An 18,947-nucleotide genomic window follows, 5' to 3' on the forward strand; every position below is an offset into this window, starting at 1 on the left:
TTCTTTGTCCTCTATTTTTTCTTTCCTTTCCCCCCTTCTCTTACCTCTTCTAACTTCTCTCCTGTCTTTTAAATTCTCCCTCCCCTCCCGTTTTTTCTCCTTCCCTCCCTCCCTTTCTTTCTGTCCTTTCCTCCCACCACCCCTCCTCATTCTTCTCTGACTTCTACCTTTTCTCTCTTCTCTTTTTTGTCTCTTTTCTTCTGCTATCTAAATTCGTGCACCTAGAATGTGCTTCCTTACCAGGGTCCTCAAACTTTTTAAATAGGGGGCCAGTTCACTGTCCCTCAGACTGTTGGGGCCGGACTATAGTAAAAACAAAACTTTGTGAGCCTTTAAATAAAGAAACTTCATAGCCCTGGGTGAGGGGGATAATCGTCCTCAGCTGCTGCATCTGGCCCGCAGGCAGTAGTTTGAGGACCCTTTCAGAATGTCCATGATGTATACTTAGTCCCAGTCCAATTTCCCTTGCCAACCAATACGTTCCTCATGCCAATTTAGTTTTTAAGACTTAGAAAGAAATTTAGACATAATCACATCTAATACCTTAAAGCGTCTTTTTTGTATCTGACCTGTGTTTTCCTTGGTACAGGGAATGCCTGATGAAGAAACTCTCTACTGAAGATCAGCAGTCCCTTTGAGAGTTGCCTGGGTGAAGTCAAATATATAAAAAATATATAAAATATAAAAAAAAGTCAAACTTTATTAAGCAAATAAATAAATGGTAAAAAAAAGATAGCCCCTGCACTCAAGAAGTTTATAATTTAATAGACAACATGCAAACAAATATGTAATATCACTGTAAGGAAAATCAAAGCCCCTGCACTCAAGAAGTTTATAATTTAATAGACAACATGCAAACAAATATGTAATATCACTGTAAGGAAAATCAAAGCCCCTGCACTCAAGAAGTTTATAATTTAATAGACAACATGCAAACAAATATGTAATATCACTGTAAGGAAAATCAAAGCCCCTGCACTCAAGAAGTTTATAATTTAATAGACAACATGCAAACATATGTAATATCACTGTAAGGAAAATCAATCTTAATCTCCATGCTGTTTGATGATGAAGCTAAGGTAGCAGGAAGTGGAAATATAATAATCGCTTGCATTTACAAAATGCTTTAAGATTTGCAAAGGACTTTACCTATATTATCTTATTTGAACCTCACCACAATCCTGTGAAATGGATGTTACTATTTTCCCCACTTTATTATTGACAAAACCCAGGCCAGTAAAGGTGAAATTACTTGCTTGGGGCCACATAACTAAGGTAGAAGGCAGGATTTAAACTCATTCTCTGGAACCTGGGTGGAATGCTGTATCCACTATGTTGTAAATCTCCTTGAGTGTTAGGAAGAATTTCTTTATATAAGGAACTTATATTCATATTCTAATAGGAGAGATTGTAATAGATCTTTAAAGTCACTTCTGCTGACAAAAATTATCCATTTGACAGTGCCAGGGATTTTACTGACAAGAACTTTCTTTTCCAAGTATTCAATAGGGCAGCTTTCCATTAGTCAAGGCTATATAAAATTTTGTACCAATAGAATTCTAAATGTTTAAACTTTTTAAAATTTTCCCTATGACTCTTTTGTGAATATTTATAATGCCATTTATCATTCTTTTTGGTGAAAAACAGCAGTTTCATGATTAACTTCTCTACATGGCAGATGGTTCCCTTCTCCCTCACCCCAGCAAGGGCAACTGATGCCACCATAGAGACAATATTGTCTTTCTTTGGCACTTCTGCTTAGTCATCACTCATGTGGCTCATAGTTTGGAAAGCTGCCATAGAACTACCCTGCATATCTTATTTGGAACTTGGCATTAAAGGAGAAAAAGATATTTCTAAATTAATGTGGCAATTTGTGTTTCACAGGCTTATAAAAGACAAACTTATTTGTAAATTTTGTTTTCTTCTGACTCACAGCAAGAAAAAACTAACCATATTTTATTTGAGACATTGAATTTTGTGTCTGTTTTTAATCCAAATCCATTTTTGCTTTTTGTTGTTTCTTTATATTACCTGCACCTAGCAGAACACATGAAGTATTGACAGAGTGAAAATATATTTTTTTTTCTCTTGTTTCAAACTGATTTTCCTTAGAATGTAAAATTAGGGATGAATAATTAATAAGAGGGGCAGCTAGGTGGCATAGAGGATAGAATGCTAGGCCTGAAATAAGAAAGACTCTTCCTGAGTTCAAATTTGGCTTCAGACGCTACCTATATGACTTAACTCTTGTTGCTTCAGTTTCCTCACGGATAAAATTAGCTGGAGAAGGAAATGGCAAACCATTCCATTGCGTTAGCCAGGAAAAGATTAAATGAGGTCACAGAGAAGCCAATATGACCAAAAAACAACTAAATAACAGCATAACTAATAAGAAATGACAGGAAATAGCTTATTAGATGAATCTTAAAAGAATTCAATGATTTTTAAAAGCATAGTGAGGAAGATTTGAAATCTATATATGGGGACAATTTAAGGTCCGACAAAGAATTTTTAAAAAGCCTTTTTTTACATTGCTTTCCCTTGGTAATGACTCTACCCTAACCTTCTCCCCCACCAATGAAACAAGCAAAATCAAAATACTGGCCCAGTTTAAAGAAATACCCACTCCATACCTATGATAAAAGATAGTCCTTTTTCAAATCCTCCTTGAACTTAAACTTTTCTTAAAATGGAGACTATCTGAATCTTCCAGGTCATTAGTAGTACTGGATCATAACTCCCTGAATTCAGATACTAAGAGATAATGAAAATATCATTTAAAGCCAGGGAGGGACTTCATACCCGGAGATTTTTTTTTTTAGCCAGTCTTAATTTCTGGGTTTCTCTGCAAACGATTTTGGTTTTTCCCCCACTTCCCAGTTTCTGTGTCCATTTAATAATTAAATGGCCCAGTTTCTTCATTTGTAAATTTGATTCCCAATTCTTCAAAGCATGAATTTGCTGAGTCTCTGCTATGTTCACTAGTCAACTATATGGGGTGATTTTATAGGATGCCAAAAATCACTTTTCCATCGTAATTCCTCGCAAAAATCCCCCATTAGCAGGAACTAAATTCAGTCCTGAAGAAAGTGTAATATGACAGCATCACTACTATTAAAATCCTCATTTGTATACTTTACCAATCCATTGGCTTATGTGCAATAGGGTGGGGTAATTAACAAATGAATTTCAAATTCTCTTTTGAAATCTTCTTGAGAACTTATTGTAGACTTATTATAGGTCACAACCTGAGACAATGTGAGAAACCTATGCAAGTAAATATTCTGAAAAAAAAAAAATCACATCTTAGTTGAGGCAAATGATAAATCGTTTGAACATGGAATCAAAATCATTTTTTAAAAAAAATTATTTTTGAACTGATGCAGAGTGAAGTGAGCAGAACAATTTGCATGGTAACAGCAATATTGTAGAGACAATCAATTGAAAGACTTAGAAACTACTCAGTACAGTAATCCCTGACAATAGCCATAAAGGCTCTCAACACCAAAAATATCTCCTCCTGCTCATTGGCTTTCTTTTAAAATATGCTCATCTTCAACAATCATGTGAAGTATTTTGTTAACCTTGAATGCTCTATAATGAGTTATCTATAAAAGCTTTCTATTCCTAAAAAAATTTAATCCCTGGTAAAAGCATAACTTTCTGATAAGAACTAAACTTGTATAGCCAGTGCCAAAGTTCATTCATAATTCATCCAGACTGAGTGTGAATTCCAAGATTACTTAACTCTAGTAAAATATGAACTTCTTGAACTTTTGGAATAAATCAGTGAAGAAATGTAAGCTCCTTGAAAGCAAAAAATAATAAATAATAAAAAAAGCATTTTATTGAATTTCAGCAGATTCAATGATTTTATTCAAATGAGGTGTGGGTGGATGAGTATGCTTTCATGAGGTGAGGTAGGGGGAGGAGAGAAAGACAGAGAGATAGTCTCCTTAATGAGTAGGAAGATGAATCCCTCCTAAAGGTCTTTTATGAGGAGATAGTAGTTAGCCTGATGCTGACTAAAAGCTTCCCATAATCCCTATTACTCAGTAGGAATCTTTTTCATTTTCATTCTAACCAAAGGAAAATCCTGCGGTTTTTCCTGGACCTACTTTCAATTTTGCTTAGGAAATTCATGCCAGTCTGAACTCCATTCAATACTATAGTTATATTGCCTGAGCCCTAGAAGTACAAATATCATTTCCACAAGTACCTACTCCTACACAATGCTTTCTTAGACATTTGATCCCCAAGTGTTCATATCTAGGAACTAAGAAGTTTGCTAAATTCTGTCTCAGAAAAAACACCTCTGCCTGACCTTCCCCCCCAAAAAAATGAGACTATGGTTTAAACGTTAATTTATGCTGATTTAAAGTGTGACCTTTTACCAAACCCTGCTCTCTTTTTATTACTTGCACTACGTTCTCCCACATTTGAGAAACTGGTGTTTTTGATTCTTCCTTCTCCCTCGGTACATCCAACTAGTTAAGTTCTGCCTCCAAAAAATTTCAAGTCATCTCAGCTCTGTTTCTACTAGTATCATCTTTGTACAGGTCCCTATTAGCAGGGGCTTGAATTTCTTCTCTCTTGCTTCTACACCCTCCTTGTAAAGAAAATTCCCCTTTTGAATCTCTCAATGACATTTGTATGTATGTATCATTTTGTATTAGGGTTATTCACAAATGTGTATCCCCTTCACAAACTATGATGTTTTTAAGAACAGATATCATTTCATATTTAATCTTGCTATCTCTCCAAGCTTTTAGTATAGTGTTCTGCATTCAGTAGGTCCTTCTAACTTCATCATCTAACTCCATATTGACTGAGACATCTTAGTTAGAACCAAGAGAATCAGAATGTTAACAATGGAAAGAATCTTAGAAATCAACTATTCCAGGAATCACATGGGCTCCTTTATCAGTCTATTGAAGTCTATGGATCCCATGTTAGAATAATAATTTCCTTCTAATTGAAGGAAATTCTACATTTCAAATAAAAGTTAATGAAAATAAAGATTAAGTTTTTTCCATCTAAGTTCACAAACTCATAGTCCCCATTAGCATTTATAGACTCCATTTTAAGAACCTCTGATCTAGGATCCCCTTCATTCAACTGATAAAACAATTTAAGTCCAGAACAATGAAAGGACTTGAATATAGCCAATTAGAGCCAGAACCAGAGCCAGGAATAGACTTTGGGTCTCCTGAGTCCCCATTCCAGACATTATCCGTAACACTAGGGTACATCTCTTGTCCCCAGTTGTCCTTTTAATATAAACATCTAAATTATACTTTTCAATGCTATGAGAAAATGTCAGAATAAGACCAACCATCCATTAAAATAATTGTTATGGAGGTAGTTGACTTATTTCTGAGTTATTAAGGTTAATTCTGCTGTTATTTCCTCCACAAATATCTGGTCCTCACAGCTGGCATCTTTAGTGGAATCACTGCTGCCTGTAATGGAAAAGTTTTATTAACAGTGTAAATGACCAACACATTATGGAGGACAATTGTCAAAGGTTATTCCTTATTCCTTCATTCATTGACGCAAGGTCAGCTGCAAAATTCAGCATGGATTCTAACTAACTCCCAAATTCCAGTGATGACTGGAAGTTTGTTTTCCTGACCTCTCAGAATTCACAAGGTCAGAGCTTCCAGATTAATCTCCTTCACCTAGAAGGAAAAAAACAAAAGCTAAGGGAGGCAATGAATAGAAGTCATTTCCAGAGTCAAGGTATCAATCTTGGAGTAAAAGATCACGTCATCTTCTCTTATTTCACTAGACACAGTTAGCAAAGAAGTCAGATCACCAGAGATCTACCAAGAGAGAGCAGACAAAAAGAAAGAGACCAGTGCTGATGAAGATCTTTTGATGTAGCTGCATTCCAGTTCTACAGCTATAGCCAAAAGCTCCTCTTATCTGTGATCCGCTGAACAGCTGCTCCAGCTATAGAATGTCTGCATCTACTCTAGAGTCTCTCCCAACCATAGCTATTACATGTCATCACAGTTCTGCCAGAAGCAGCATTCTGAACCTTCTCCACTTGGAGGCATGTAAGGGAATGCCATAAGAGGCATTCAGGCACATGTGCTAGTCCCCATCACACATATATTTTATATATATCATAGGACTGCCTTTCCTGATAGAATGTAACCTCCTTGAGGGCTGAAATTGTTTCTTTTTTTGTTTTTCTTTTCTCAGCACCTAGCACAGTACCTAGAACATAATCATTCAATTAATAAGTTCTCAGCAATCTAATGCATGTTTTGTCCACTGCTCTGTATGTCATTGATAAGAATAGAATAATTTTGCATGTGGGCATGTATGTTTTTTATTTAGTTTAATATTATTGTCATAAACTTGCTCTTTTCATCTTCCTCATTTTGGGTGTCCTCTGGGTCTTTTCTGCTCACTGAGTCCTACTTGTAGGAACATTTCTAGTAGCTTAACTCAAGTCCTGAATTCTATAATTCACTGAAAATATATTAAGGGTCACTACTGTGTTCTCCTTAGAGAGAGGAATATCAAGCTAGAATTATATTTATCTGCGTTTTTAAATATTATTGGCCTAAAGGATATATTTTTCAGATTCAGGCTAAATTCCTGATTGCTAATCATTAATGGGAAAAGGGGATTTCAAAGGAGAATTCAAGGTTTAATTTCCCACCAAATCTTAGTTCCACAATCAAAACACATAATAAATAGCAAAAAGATGAAACAAAACCAAAATTTATTTATCCAAGTTAATAACAAAAAAAAAATCAGAAAAAGAGTACATATGAGAATATGTTATCAGATAATATAGAGTGATGGAGATCTTCCCTTGGGATTGAGATAACTCATATCAACCAAGAGAGAGTTCCAAGTCTCATCCAAATTTCCCTAAGTCTCTAGCATAGCAAACTAAGAATGGGGAAATTACAGGCGACTACTAGATTTTCTCATATCAGGGTTTTCCCCCAGAGCCTTTTCTTCTTTCAACAATCTGAAATGAGGTTAGTATCATCCATTTTCTCTCTCAAGGCCAGAAGCCAGCACAGCTTGAAGTGGAAAAAAAAAAAAAAAAAAAAAAAAAAAAAAGGGAAAGATTTTATAGAGGCCAGATCTTTCTTCTCCTTTCCCCAACTCTGCCCCATTTGTCATGCAGATCTGGGAGAGTAATCTTCACCAATAAGGAAACAGTGCCATACCAATGAGCTTTGGAACTCAGGTTACATTCCTCCCCGGGCCCTTATGAAGATCTACTGAGATTAGCCCCAAACCTTAACTATACAATATAAACACAAACATCATTTAACATCACAAACATTTTAAACAATAAGGTTATTTTACTGAAGTCCCAGGTAGCTAACCTTTGATATCATTGGAAAAAAAATAAAACAAATGAATACTAACAGTACATGTAGTAGACATGACATTATATAGAGCATCACCTGGGAGAATACCATAGTGACATTATGCTTAGCAATATATATATGATATAACACATTAATATTTTGAAAGTTCATGCAAATCCACAGTATATGATCAATCAAAAGCAATGTGTTTGTAACAAAACAAAGCTAGCTAACTACAACAATAACACTGTCAGTAGGCATATATATATATATATATATATATATATATATATATATATATAAAATGCAATTTGTCTATAAGCATTAGTATATACACAACTATTAATATATAAATATACTAATATATACAAAACAATTGACAGACATTGCTATGGATATGACATAAAACATAGTCAAACTTAATAGTGAAGTAAGAAACAAGCATACTCAAAAGTGCAGCAATTACTTGTGTAGCAATAAACATGCAATTATATGCAAGATGCATTTCACATGGGTAATCTCTAGCATTGTCCCCTAGAGACATATGTAACCATATCTTCAGATTTACCTGTAACATTATAAGTTAGCCTAGTGGTTATTATACATGTAATAGATCTAGTACTCTTATTACTGACTGATCCCTCAGTTCCTATACTGGAGCTAGTAGGTAATATGAGCTAACCAGAAGAATCATTATGGACTTGTGTGTTTGCACCTGGGCTAGCACCCATATTAGGTTAGCTATCAGTATATTAGACCTCTGTGGGTTGAATCTGCATCGAGAGGGTTTTGGGCAGTAAAGAAGCTGCCTTTGGGTTCCAATCTCCTGCCCTGTAATAATGCTATTTAACAGTATATGATTAAAACATTCAAGATGTGCATCTCTGGAGCCTGGTTAAGGAATAATTTTAGACTTTTTTGATACCTGAAGGCCAAATTTTCTTTGAGTAGTGTGTTCTCAAAGGCTGAGCCTTGATGAGAATGCATCCTGGCAAGAAATTCACATATGTACTGAAAAACATGTTTCCCATAATATTTTGGCAATATTAGCTGATTTCTAACAATTTTTGGTTGGTAGAATGTCTAGGCTCTCTGCAAATGACTCCCCCCCACTAATGGTGTTCCCTCAAGTACAAGGAAAACTCTCTGGCACCCTAGTTCCATTTAACCACATCAGTTTTTACAAGGAAATATTTATTTCAAAGATATAAAACAAATATCCTGTACATATCTGGTGAAATGGTCAGTCATTGTGAGGATGACTCATACTTTTACTACCTTCTTCTAGGGATAAAAAATTAATAAACCTGTTCCAAAGGCTTGCTGATATTTATGTTCTCCAAATAGGCAAAATAAGTAATTAACATATTTCTCAGTCCATATCTGGAAAAAATTTCACATTTCTTGATGGCATTTATAGCTTTCTTAGGCTAGTAAAAACAGGTTTCTTACCAGCTTGAGGATTTTTCCTTGACCCATATATCCAAAGTCACTATGTAAAGTATTCATGGCTATTGAGCTGTAAGCTAAAGGTAGAATCAGCTACTTCCCTATTCCATGTGTGGATCAATCAGAGTCTAATATAGCACTCTACTGCACAGCTCCAGCCATTACCTCAGCAGGAAGGACCTTCTCTAGAATTTCAGGTATGTAGAATTATTACTCTGTTTTTTGGCTTGCATTACTTCTTTTAATCCTTCATCAGCCATCTATTCTTGCCTCTAGTAAACTGTAGACATCTGTAGTAAGCAATATTGGTTATATATCACAGGATTTACATGTGCATTTGGCAGGCTATATATATATCACAGGATTTACATGTGCATTTGGCAGGCTATATCTGATGTAAGCCTCATACTCTTAGCTATACTTCCATCCAGCTGGATTCCAGTAGCTTGAATATCACAGATTTTCTCATGCTTTTTTCTGACATCTCCAGAGTTCTAATGATCTGTGGTATTCTGGACACAGTATCTACATCTACGTTAGTCTTACCAAGCATATAATGCATGCTTAAATCATAATTGACTAATGCTAGTACCTATCTCTAGCAATAAATCAATATCAATCAATAAACATTTAGTAAGCACCTGCCATGTGCCAGGCACTATGCTGTGTTGAATCAAACTTGGCACTAGTCAAGATATATGCCAATATATTATTATTAGTCCACACTCTTTTTGCTCTATATACAAAGTCTTGAACATCTCAATAAAGGCCCATTTTGTGTCACAAAATCAAGCTTATGGACAGGATAGTGAGATTCACTGTCAGTCAAACCTCTGCTGGCAAATGCTGTTGGCTTCTAGTAACTATCTCTTTACTAGTATAGGATGGTTCCCAAACTTTCCAAAATAGACTCTATATTTAAAAAAAAAGAGTTTACTTGGGTCAACATAAGCTAGTACTGGTGCATGTTGGTCAGCCACTGATTAAGTTCTTGAAAGCTTTTTCACATTTGTCTGTCCATTTATCTCCAAAAGATTTTGTACACTTTAAAGTAATTTTGCCTTTCTGGTTCTGGGGCTCTACAATTGCATGTGTTTATAAGTGAAGTCATTTAATAAGTTAACAAATACAACATAGGATTTTTTTTCAAAAACAGATTTGTGATAGTAACTGCCAAATCCCCCCAAATTTATTGTCTTTAAGATTTTATGGGGGTGATTACTGGAGAAGCACTTTCTCTGATGGGAAACAAAGTGACCCACATTCTTAACAGAAGCTCTGAAAACTGGCATTTGTAAATTAATGGCTTCAAACCAGCTTCTCTCAGCCAATAAAACATTTTAAGTTTCTCCTCATGTTTATCCGATGTCTTACCAGTGTCATCAAAATTCACTAACACTTCCAAATAGTTTATGTCCCATGCTTTCTCTCAGTCTTTGAAAGATACTGGTGCCCCCAAGATGTTTGGGAAGTATTCCCTCAAACTGATAAAATCCAAGTGGACAGATAAAAATATTCATTCTTGTTTTTCTCAGATGTAGGGATCTGATAGTGTCTTGCAGAGAAGTCCAGGACTAAAAAATCACTGTCTGCCTTAGCAAATAGTGCAGGGCATGGTGTAGCAAACCGACCCGCCTTAGGATTCATGTTCAAAGTTCTGTGATCAATACACATCCATATCTTTCCAATTTTTATAGACCCCATTGCTATGCGTAACATATAAAGGCCTCTGGATTTTATGATGAGATCATTAACCTTTGCTAACTTTCAAAGAGAAGGAAGTACATAATAGGGTCTTAGGGATATGCTCAGATGGCTTGCTTTTCTGAGTCCCATATATGTCCACTCTCACCCAGGAGTTTGAACAGTAGAAACCTTGGAGCCTGGATTCTAGGGGGATATTGTAGCAAGCTAGCCTGGCAAGGGAGCCCTAAGAAGTCAAAGTACTTAGGACTCAATGTGTGTGTGTGTGTGTGTGTGTGTGTATTTGATGATTTCTGAGATTTTCATCAGATATGGAGGAATCTTCATCTTTCTCTAGTTCTCTAGTCTAGAGTTATCTAAAACAAAAAGTCACTGGTGGAGACTCTCTCCATCTTTTCCCAAAAAAGCAAAGAACTGATTGTTATCCCGGATAAGATCCAACATGTAAAATTGGTTGTTCTGGCCTCTTTTACCTCAAGATTTGGTATGTTGCCTTCTGCTTCTTCCCCAGGGTTCTCCAATAACATTAAGGGAATTGTGGTAGAATCTCTAGGCTCTCTGCAAATGACTTCCTCCTCACTAATGGTGTTCCCTCAAGTAGAAGGAAGGCTTCCTGGCACCCTAGTTCCATTTAATCACATTACTTTTTACAAAGAAATATTTACTTCAAAGTTATAAAACAAATATAAAAAAAAGCTTAATTTGATTTCTATACAGCACATTCTCAGTTCCAAGTTCAAAGACCACACACACCCCCACACACACTTATTAAGTCCCAAGTATCATGGCTTATTAGGGCTTCCTTGCCAGGCTAGCTTACTACAACATCCCCCTGGAATCCTGGCTCCAAGGTTCCCATTGTTCAAACTCCTGAGTGATAGAGGAGGCAGAAAAGCAGACCATTTGAGCATGCTCCTAAAACTCTGTTTTACACACTTGCTTCTTTGAAAGTTGTCAGGCCCTTGGGACTTGTAATATATATTTTCCCCTCTCTTATTAGAAGACTATCAGGATTACCCTGAGCATACTTTTATAGCAAGACAAAACCATCTGAGATAATGGAGGAAGATTTAGACTATGTTGCCCACAGGTCTGCCTTTGTTCATTTGAGCTTCTTGCTATTTGTCCTTGAGATGAGAACTTTCAAAATGTATGCTGACAGCAGCCACAAATTTCTGCTGCTGTTGTTCTGGGAGAACCTTTGGCAGGGAGCAAGATGACATTAGGACAGAAGCAAGAGCAGGAACTGGCATGCTGGGCACATCAGGTCTGGAAAGCAGAAGCCATAGTAAGTCCACACTGGTAGATAAAACAGGTAATTTTCAAAAACCTCATTGATTGGGACAGTGGCCAAGAAACCAGTTCACTTCTACATCTTCTGGTTTCTCCCTTGCATTTATTATTATACACTAGGACCACTTGCTGTTCTCCCTACAAGATAGATATTGAATCTCCTAAGTCTGGGTATTTTCACTGTGTCCCAAGCCTGGAATTGTATCTCCTTTCATCTCTATCTCTCAACTTCCCTGATCTCTGAAAATCTATGTCTCCTCCCACATATTTAGTTCATTTTCTATCTCTTTGGCAAGAGGTGGGTAGTATTCATCTTTTTTTTTTTTCCGGAATCAAATTTAGTATTGTTCTTAATTGTTTCAAAGCTGTTCATTTTTACAATCTTTTTATGTTATAAATTGTTTTCCTAGTTATACTCACTTCATATTGTGTTTGTTGATCTAAATCTTCCCACATTTCTCTGGAACCATTCTTTTTGTCATTACATTCACATGCCATAATTTTTTTCTGTCATGCCCAAATTGATTGGCATCTGCTTAGTTTTCAGCTCTTTGCCACTACAAAGCTATTAATATTTTTGTTGAACATGACCAATAAGAATGAAGGACTTGAAGTTTGAAAGTGCTGTGGTTTGAATCCAACTCTAGAAACAACCAGCCATGCAACTGTGGACAACTCATTTGACTTCTCTCAGATTCCATTTCTTCTATGTTTTTTTTTTTTTCTGTTTCTTAGGCATTTTTAAAACCAGATACTAATTTCTCAAATAGGGAAGCAATGAGGATATGGAGGGCCAAATATAGTTGGAGCAATACTTTGTAGTCAATAGGGAGACATAGAAGGATTTTGAGCAAAAGAGTGATATGATTAGATGCGTACACAAAGGGTTTTAATAAATCATGAACTGGAGAGAGAAAAGGATAGAGGTGGAATGTCTAGTAAGGAGAACATTACAGCTATCTAGACATGTAGTAATGAAAATGTATATTTGACTGATTATAAAATAAAGAAGAAGGGAAGATTTTGGAAAGTACTGTAGAGGTGTAAGCATCAGGATTTAGAAATTAATTAAATGTGGAAAGGAAAGGGAAAATGAAAACTAAACAGGTTTAGATTGCTTGTATTTTATACAAGGATGTTAACAGTAAATCCTTTAGCAACATTCATTTTGATTTTGACCTCATCAAGTTGGCTCCTAGAATTAACCCTGATCTGAAATATTTTGTGACTTTCAGCTTCCAGGAGCTAAAGCTCCAGACTCTTTCAGAATAAGTCCTCTAGAAAACAGTCTTGGCTTTAGGCAGTCCTGAGTTTGAATCTAAGCTCAAACACTTGCTGTGTAGGTGTGGAAAAGTCTTTTGACCTCGCTCAGTCTTACTTTCTTCTTCTGTAAAATAGGGATAAGTAGCACCTCCATCATCAGGTTGTTAGTCAGTTAACAAATATTTATTATGTGCTTATTATGTGCAAGTTCTTAAAACTTAAGAATTTTAGAATCAATTGTATGACATGGGAGACACTGGCACAGGACTGCTCAGCATGATGTGCCCTCATCTGACAAAGTGCTGTGCTTTATGAACAAAATAAAATTGAATTAGCTCAGAAGAAATGTAACATGCACAAAGTTAAGAAACCACCCCAAATGTTCATAAGGTCTATTTGTGTCCCACGTGCATTTTTGATTTCCTTCACAAGCTAATTGTACAATATTTCAGAGTCTGATTCTTTTTCTACAGCAAAATAACGTTTTGGTCAGGTATACTTATTGTGTATCTAATTTATATTTTGATATATTTAACATCTACTGGTCATCCTGCCATCTGGGGGAGGGGGTGGGGGGGGGGTAGGAGTTGAAGAATTGGAACAAGAGGTTTGGCAGTTGTTGGTGCTGTGAAGTTGCCCATGTATATATCCTGTAAATAAAAGGCTATTAAATGAAAAAAAAAAAAAAAAAGGTCTATTTGTGTCCGACTTGTGGCAGAGCATTCTGAGCTCATAATGTTTTGATCAGCCACAGTCAGACACACGGTAACTGGACTCCAACATAATGATATCATTTTGGTCCTCTTCAAGAACAAAGGACAAGTAACAATCAACTATGTGCAAGGTACTGTGCCTTGTTGTCAAAAGCAAATAAGATTATATAGGTAAAGATCTTTGCAAAACTTAAAATACTAAATCTAGCTATTATTATTATTATTATAGTGTCAAAAGATTTAAAGGACTAAATGAATCTTAAGTTAGATACATACATACATAAAATACTATATAAGTGTAAATTACTTATACCATTACAACTGCTATGACCATATGACAGTTGTTCAAAGAGGGAAATACCTTTATAAAAATCATATTGAAACACCAATGCTGTTAAAATGAGCAATTAGAATTCTGGCATAATGCTTAATATTTGTTTTTTAAACTGTTTTTAAAGAGTAAGAGCAAAAATGTTACTAGACTGATTTGAGTTCAGAATAAATTTAAATAAGTTTGATAAAGAGGAAGAATAGAAGTTTCATATCTTTAAAAAAAAATCTGAAGAGGACAGTTATACTCTTAGTTTTTGACCAAGTTTTGCAAGGAAGGAAGGAAGGAAAGAAGGAAGAAAGGAAGGAAGGAAAAAGAGAATGTTTGCCATTCAGACAGCACAAGTAGTTAAGCTGGCCCACAATGACACAGTTTATTCATCAGAAAGAATTTGTTGCCACAGCTCCAGTGAGAGATAGGGCACATTAAACAATGACCAAAAAAAAAAGAAGAATGCAGCTTTAGCTGCCTGTCCCTGCACAACCATTCATTGTAGCCCCAGCATAACAGTAGGACTATTGGGCAGAACACAGCAAGTATAAATGAACTCCAGTACAGAAGAGACTGAAGATTTGGGGTTAAAGTACAGTACCCACAACTTTGGATTTAATTGATTCATTGTTTTTAACACTGATAACTACGCTGAGTTCATCTTTAAGCTTTCTTTGGATAGATGAAGTGAGCATAAACTTGGGTCAGCTGCTTTCGATACAAAAGACGGGAATTTCATTGCTTTAAGAGATATTAGAACAGTTCTGAGGAAAAGGAAGCAGACCAAGACTGAAGCTATAAAAGAATCCAACAGTGAAGATGGTAGGCTGCCAGGAATGCAGGGCAGAAGAGGAGATGGGGGACATCTATACCCCCAAATTATCACACAAGGTAATATGAATGCTTCTCTCATAATGTGGCTTCTTCTCTTTCTAAGAAGCTATCAAAATGGTTTTTTAAGTTAATAATACAGTATTCTGTGAGTGTAAAAGATAATATGCTTCATTGTTCTATCTATACTAAAAGTAAACTATTACAATTCTGTATTTAAGTTAGACGAATGATAAAAGGAAAGCTAAATTAAGACCAACATTTCTTTCCTCCCTTACTGTTACATGTGTGCCTGATAAAAGAAATATTTTAATACATTATTATTAAGACATAAACTAAGAAACATCACTGTCAAAGAGAATACAGAACTCTCATAAAGACACTTTCTTCAGGGTCTATGCTTTGGGATTTTCAGAACATAAGAAGGTTCTTTTGATATGTAGGGGTAACATTTAAAAATTGGACACACTGATTTAAATGAGTCTCTCATTAGAATTTTGGTGCATATTTGGGTAGAGGGAAGCCTTTCCATGCCTTTTAAATTCCTCTGAATATATATAAAGTCAATCATACCCCTCGACCTAAAAAACTCAGAGCCTAGTCATAGGTGTGCCCCATCTTCCATATCCTGACTTATAGAAGAACAGGGATCAGAGCTTCATTATAATGCTTTTGAAAGTTGTTGACCCCTGATCTAATTATTGTCTGCTGCATAAAGTAGTTCTTCATCCCTGACTATTAAATTAAATAAAATGATTGCTAGATCCTAAAAAGTTAAACCATTTCTGTTGGCTTAATTTTTTCTTTAATTCCAGAAAATTTGAATATTGAAAGCTTATCATTTGTTTTATTACAAAGAGTTAGGGAAGCCTTCATGTCACACTAGTTATTTTTTTTTATTTTTTTATTTAATAGCCTTTTATTTACAGGATTTATACATGGGTAACTTTACAGCATTAACAATTGCCAAACCTCTTGTTCCAATTTTTCACCTCTTACCCCCCCCCCACCCCCTCCCTTAGATGGCAGGATGACCAGTAGATGTTAAATATATTAAAATATAACTTAGATACACAATAAGTATACATGACCAAAACATTATTTTGCTGTACAAAAAGAATCAGACTCTGAATTATTGTACAATTAGCTTGTGAAGGAAATCAAAAATGCAGGTGTGCATAAATATAGGGACTGGGAATTCAATGTAATGGTTTTTAGTCATCTCCCAGAGTTATTTTTCTGGGCATAGCTAGCTCAGTTCATTACTGCTCCATTAGAAATGATTTGGTTGATCTCGTTGCTGAGGATGGCCTGATCCATCAGAACTGGTCATCATCTAGTATTGTTGTTGAAGTATATAATGATCTCCTGGTCCTGCTCATTTCATTCAGCATCAGTTCGTGTAAGTCTCTCCAGGCCTTTCTGAAATCATCCTGTTGGTCATTTCTTACAGAACAGTAATACTCCATAATTTTCATATACCACAATTTATTCAGCCATTCTCCAACTGATGGACATCCATTCAGTTTCCAGTTTCTAGCCACTACAAAAAGGGCTGCCACAAACATTCGATGTCACACTAGTTATTATAGAGATTTCTGGGTGCCATTGGGAAAAGTTTAATCTTTTTTGCCCCCATTGTCATGGGCATAAATTCTGGACATCAGGTAACTTTTGAAGAAAGAGACCCTATGCCTTTTCTAAATAGAGACTTCCCCCTACCCCTTATTTCATGGTTTATCCTGCCAAAACAGTTTTTTATGATTTTCTATACTTCATTTATCTTATCATTTTATCTTCCAAATGGGGGTGGTAGATTATTTTTAATCTATTTCACTTACTCAAGAAATTTTACACTTACTATATACAGAGGGAAAGAGAAAATATCTCTCTACCTTTATAAAGCTTATACTCTAGTAAAGAAAGTGATGTCAATAGGCAAAGTTAACTTAGTCTGTCAAATTATATGATAATCACATTAAAGAATCAAAAAACAAAATGATGTGAGATATACAAAGGTAGCTCCCCAACCGAAGAATCAAGGAAGGCAACATAGAAGAGGTAGCATTTGTATTTTGAAGGATAGGCAGGACTTCAACAGATGAAGAATTTGAAGCGCTTAAGGGAAAGCATATCAGGCACAGAAAAGCACAGAAACATCAGACCTTTGATCATATTTTAAAGTAACCTATTAAGACTGGAACATAGGATGTATAGAGAAGATCAGTATGAATGAAGGCTGGAAAGGTAAGATAATAGGTGGTTTAGAAGGTGGAAAACCTTGAATGACAGACAATGAAGTTTGGATTTTATTTCTGTCACTAAAGTCATAAAGTCACTAAAGAAATGGGATGAAAGTTAATTAAAACAATGCTTTTAAAATTGTTTGAAAATGACAAAAGATATCAGAAAATGGAAAGGGACAGCTGGCTTAAACTATGGCTAATGAGATACATTAAGAAGTAGCACACCTACATTTACTTTGTTGTTTCTGTTCTAGAGATGTTTTATTTCTTTGATTTAAAAAATGTTTCTGTCTTATTTTATTTTAGAATTAGGGTTGATTAACTTAGTTTTGTCCTGTAGATAGTAGTTAATGAGGTGATTAGGCTAAATCAGGGGTTCTTTTTCCATATATAGATTAGAGGGAATCTGTGAACTTAAATGGGAATATATATATTAGTTTCCAAATGAAACAGCATTTTCTTCCATTATTAATTTTTCAATATTCTGAGGTATCTAAAGGTTTCATCAGATTGCCAAAGAGTTTCATGATACACAAAAAAGAGTCCCTGAACTAGATAATCATTTTCACACTCCAAAATTTTGTGATTCTGAGTTTTCTTTTTTCTCATCTTCCTAATTCTATATCATTTTATTTTAGTGATTAAAAAAATTAAACAATTGCTATGTGCAATTCAATGAGCTTAACTATTTGATAATAGATATCTAAGAAGCCTCCAAACAGGGAACACAATGACATTAGAATTAAGTTTCTTGTCTATACCACAATATAAGGTACTTACATACCAATATACCACAATATAAGTTACTTATTAATTTGATATAAATTATCCTATGTGAGTCTAGCTAATCGTTTTGCCCTAAATATCACCAGTTAACTTGATTTTCTAAAATTCAGTGCTAAGAAAGTCATATAGTATGGAAAAATAATCTAAAATTAACTGGAATCATTCTTTAGAGAGATATAGGGAAAGACCACTATCAACCAAAAGATCAGGAAGAGATGGCGTTTGGATTTTAAAGGACAAGATTTCAACAAATGAAAAGTTTGTGGGAAAGCACTTCCGGCATAAAGAATTATATATGTGAATGCACTGAAGCAAGAGAGCTATTGATATATTGACCCTCATAGGGTGTAGAGACTTTAGCATTGGAATCACAAGATTCATGTAAAAAGTTCTTTCTTTATGCTCTTGTGATTTAAGCTATGATTTTAAAAGTTCATTGGTTTTGTTTTTTATATCATACTCATTTCTAGACATTTCTCTACCAGTTTTATCATCCATAAAATCCTCTGTTGGGACAAACAGGCAAAACCAACAACACAGTGACAAAGCCTTATATTTTACACAATATCTCATATCCATGGAACACTACCTATCTTCTGAGAAGAGAGGAGTATATTTCATCATCTATTCTATTGGACCAAAACTGCTTATGCCTTTTTGTAGGGTAGGAGGGAAAAGATGAGATTGGGAGATCTGCAATTTCATAAACATAAGGAAATTCTTTTTATAGAGGTAAATAAGCAATAGTTCTGCAATTCCAAGTTTTAGAAAGTTGCCTGGGGACTAAGAGATTCAGTGATTTTCTTAGTTACAGGACTTGAATTCAGGTTTTCTTGGCTCTCATCAGTCTTCTAACCACAATAATAAGCTGTGTCTTATAGGAATTATATACTTTTATACAAATGAAATCACAAATTCAGTCCCTATTCCTATCTTCTTTGGGGTGCTCAGAAAAAGAAATTGGCAGTCAGCCAACTTCTCTTTCCTCAGA

General features: G+C 35.2%; 1 protein-coding gene across 2 annotated transcripts in view; it reads left to right on the forward strand.

Moving 5' to 3' along the window:
- The first annotated feature begins 14,601 nt into the window (after window positions 1-14,601).
- Window positions 14,602-18,947, forward strand: part of PCYT1B (phosphate cytidylyltransferase 1, choline, beta) — a 106,981-nt gene continuing 102,635 nt past the window's right edge. Inside the window, exon 1 of one of the 2 annotated variants that reach the window (XM_031959464.1) lies at window positions 14,602-14,984. In XM_031959464.1, coding sequence (XP_031815324.1) covers window positions 14,913-14,984 — 72 coding nt within the window. In that variant the 5' untranslated portion in view covers window positions 14,602-14,912. The remainder of the gene's footprint in view (window positions 14,985-18,947) is intronic. The other variant, XM_031959467.1, reaches the window with a different exon arrangement.

This window comes from Sarcophilus harrisii, chromosome 3, assembly GCF_902635505.1.
Source record: "Sarcophilus harrisii chromosome 3, mSarHar1.11, whole genome shotgun sequence".
Lineage (NCBI taxonomy): Eukaryota > Metazoa > Chordata > Mammalia > Dasyuromorphia > Dasyuridae > Sarcophilus > Sarcophilus harrisii.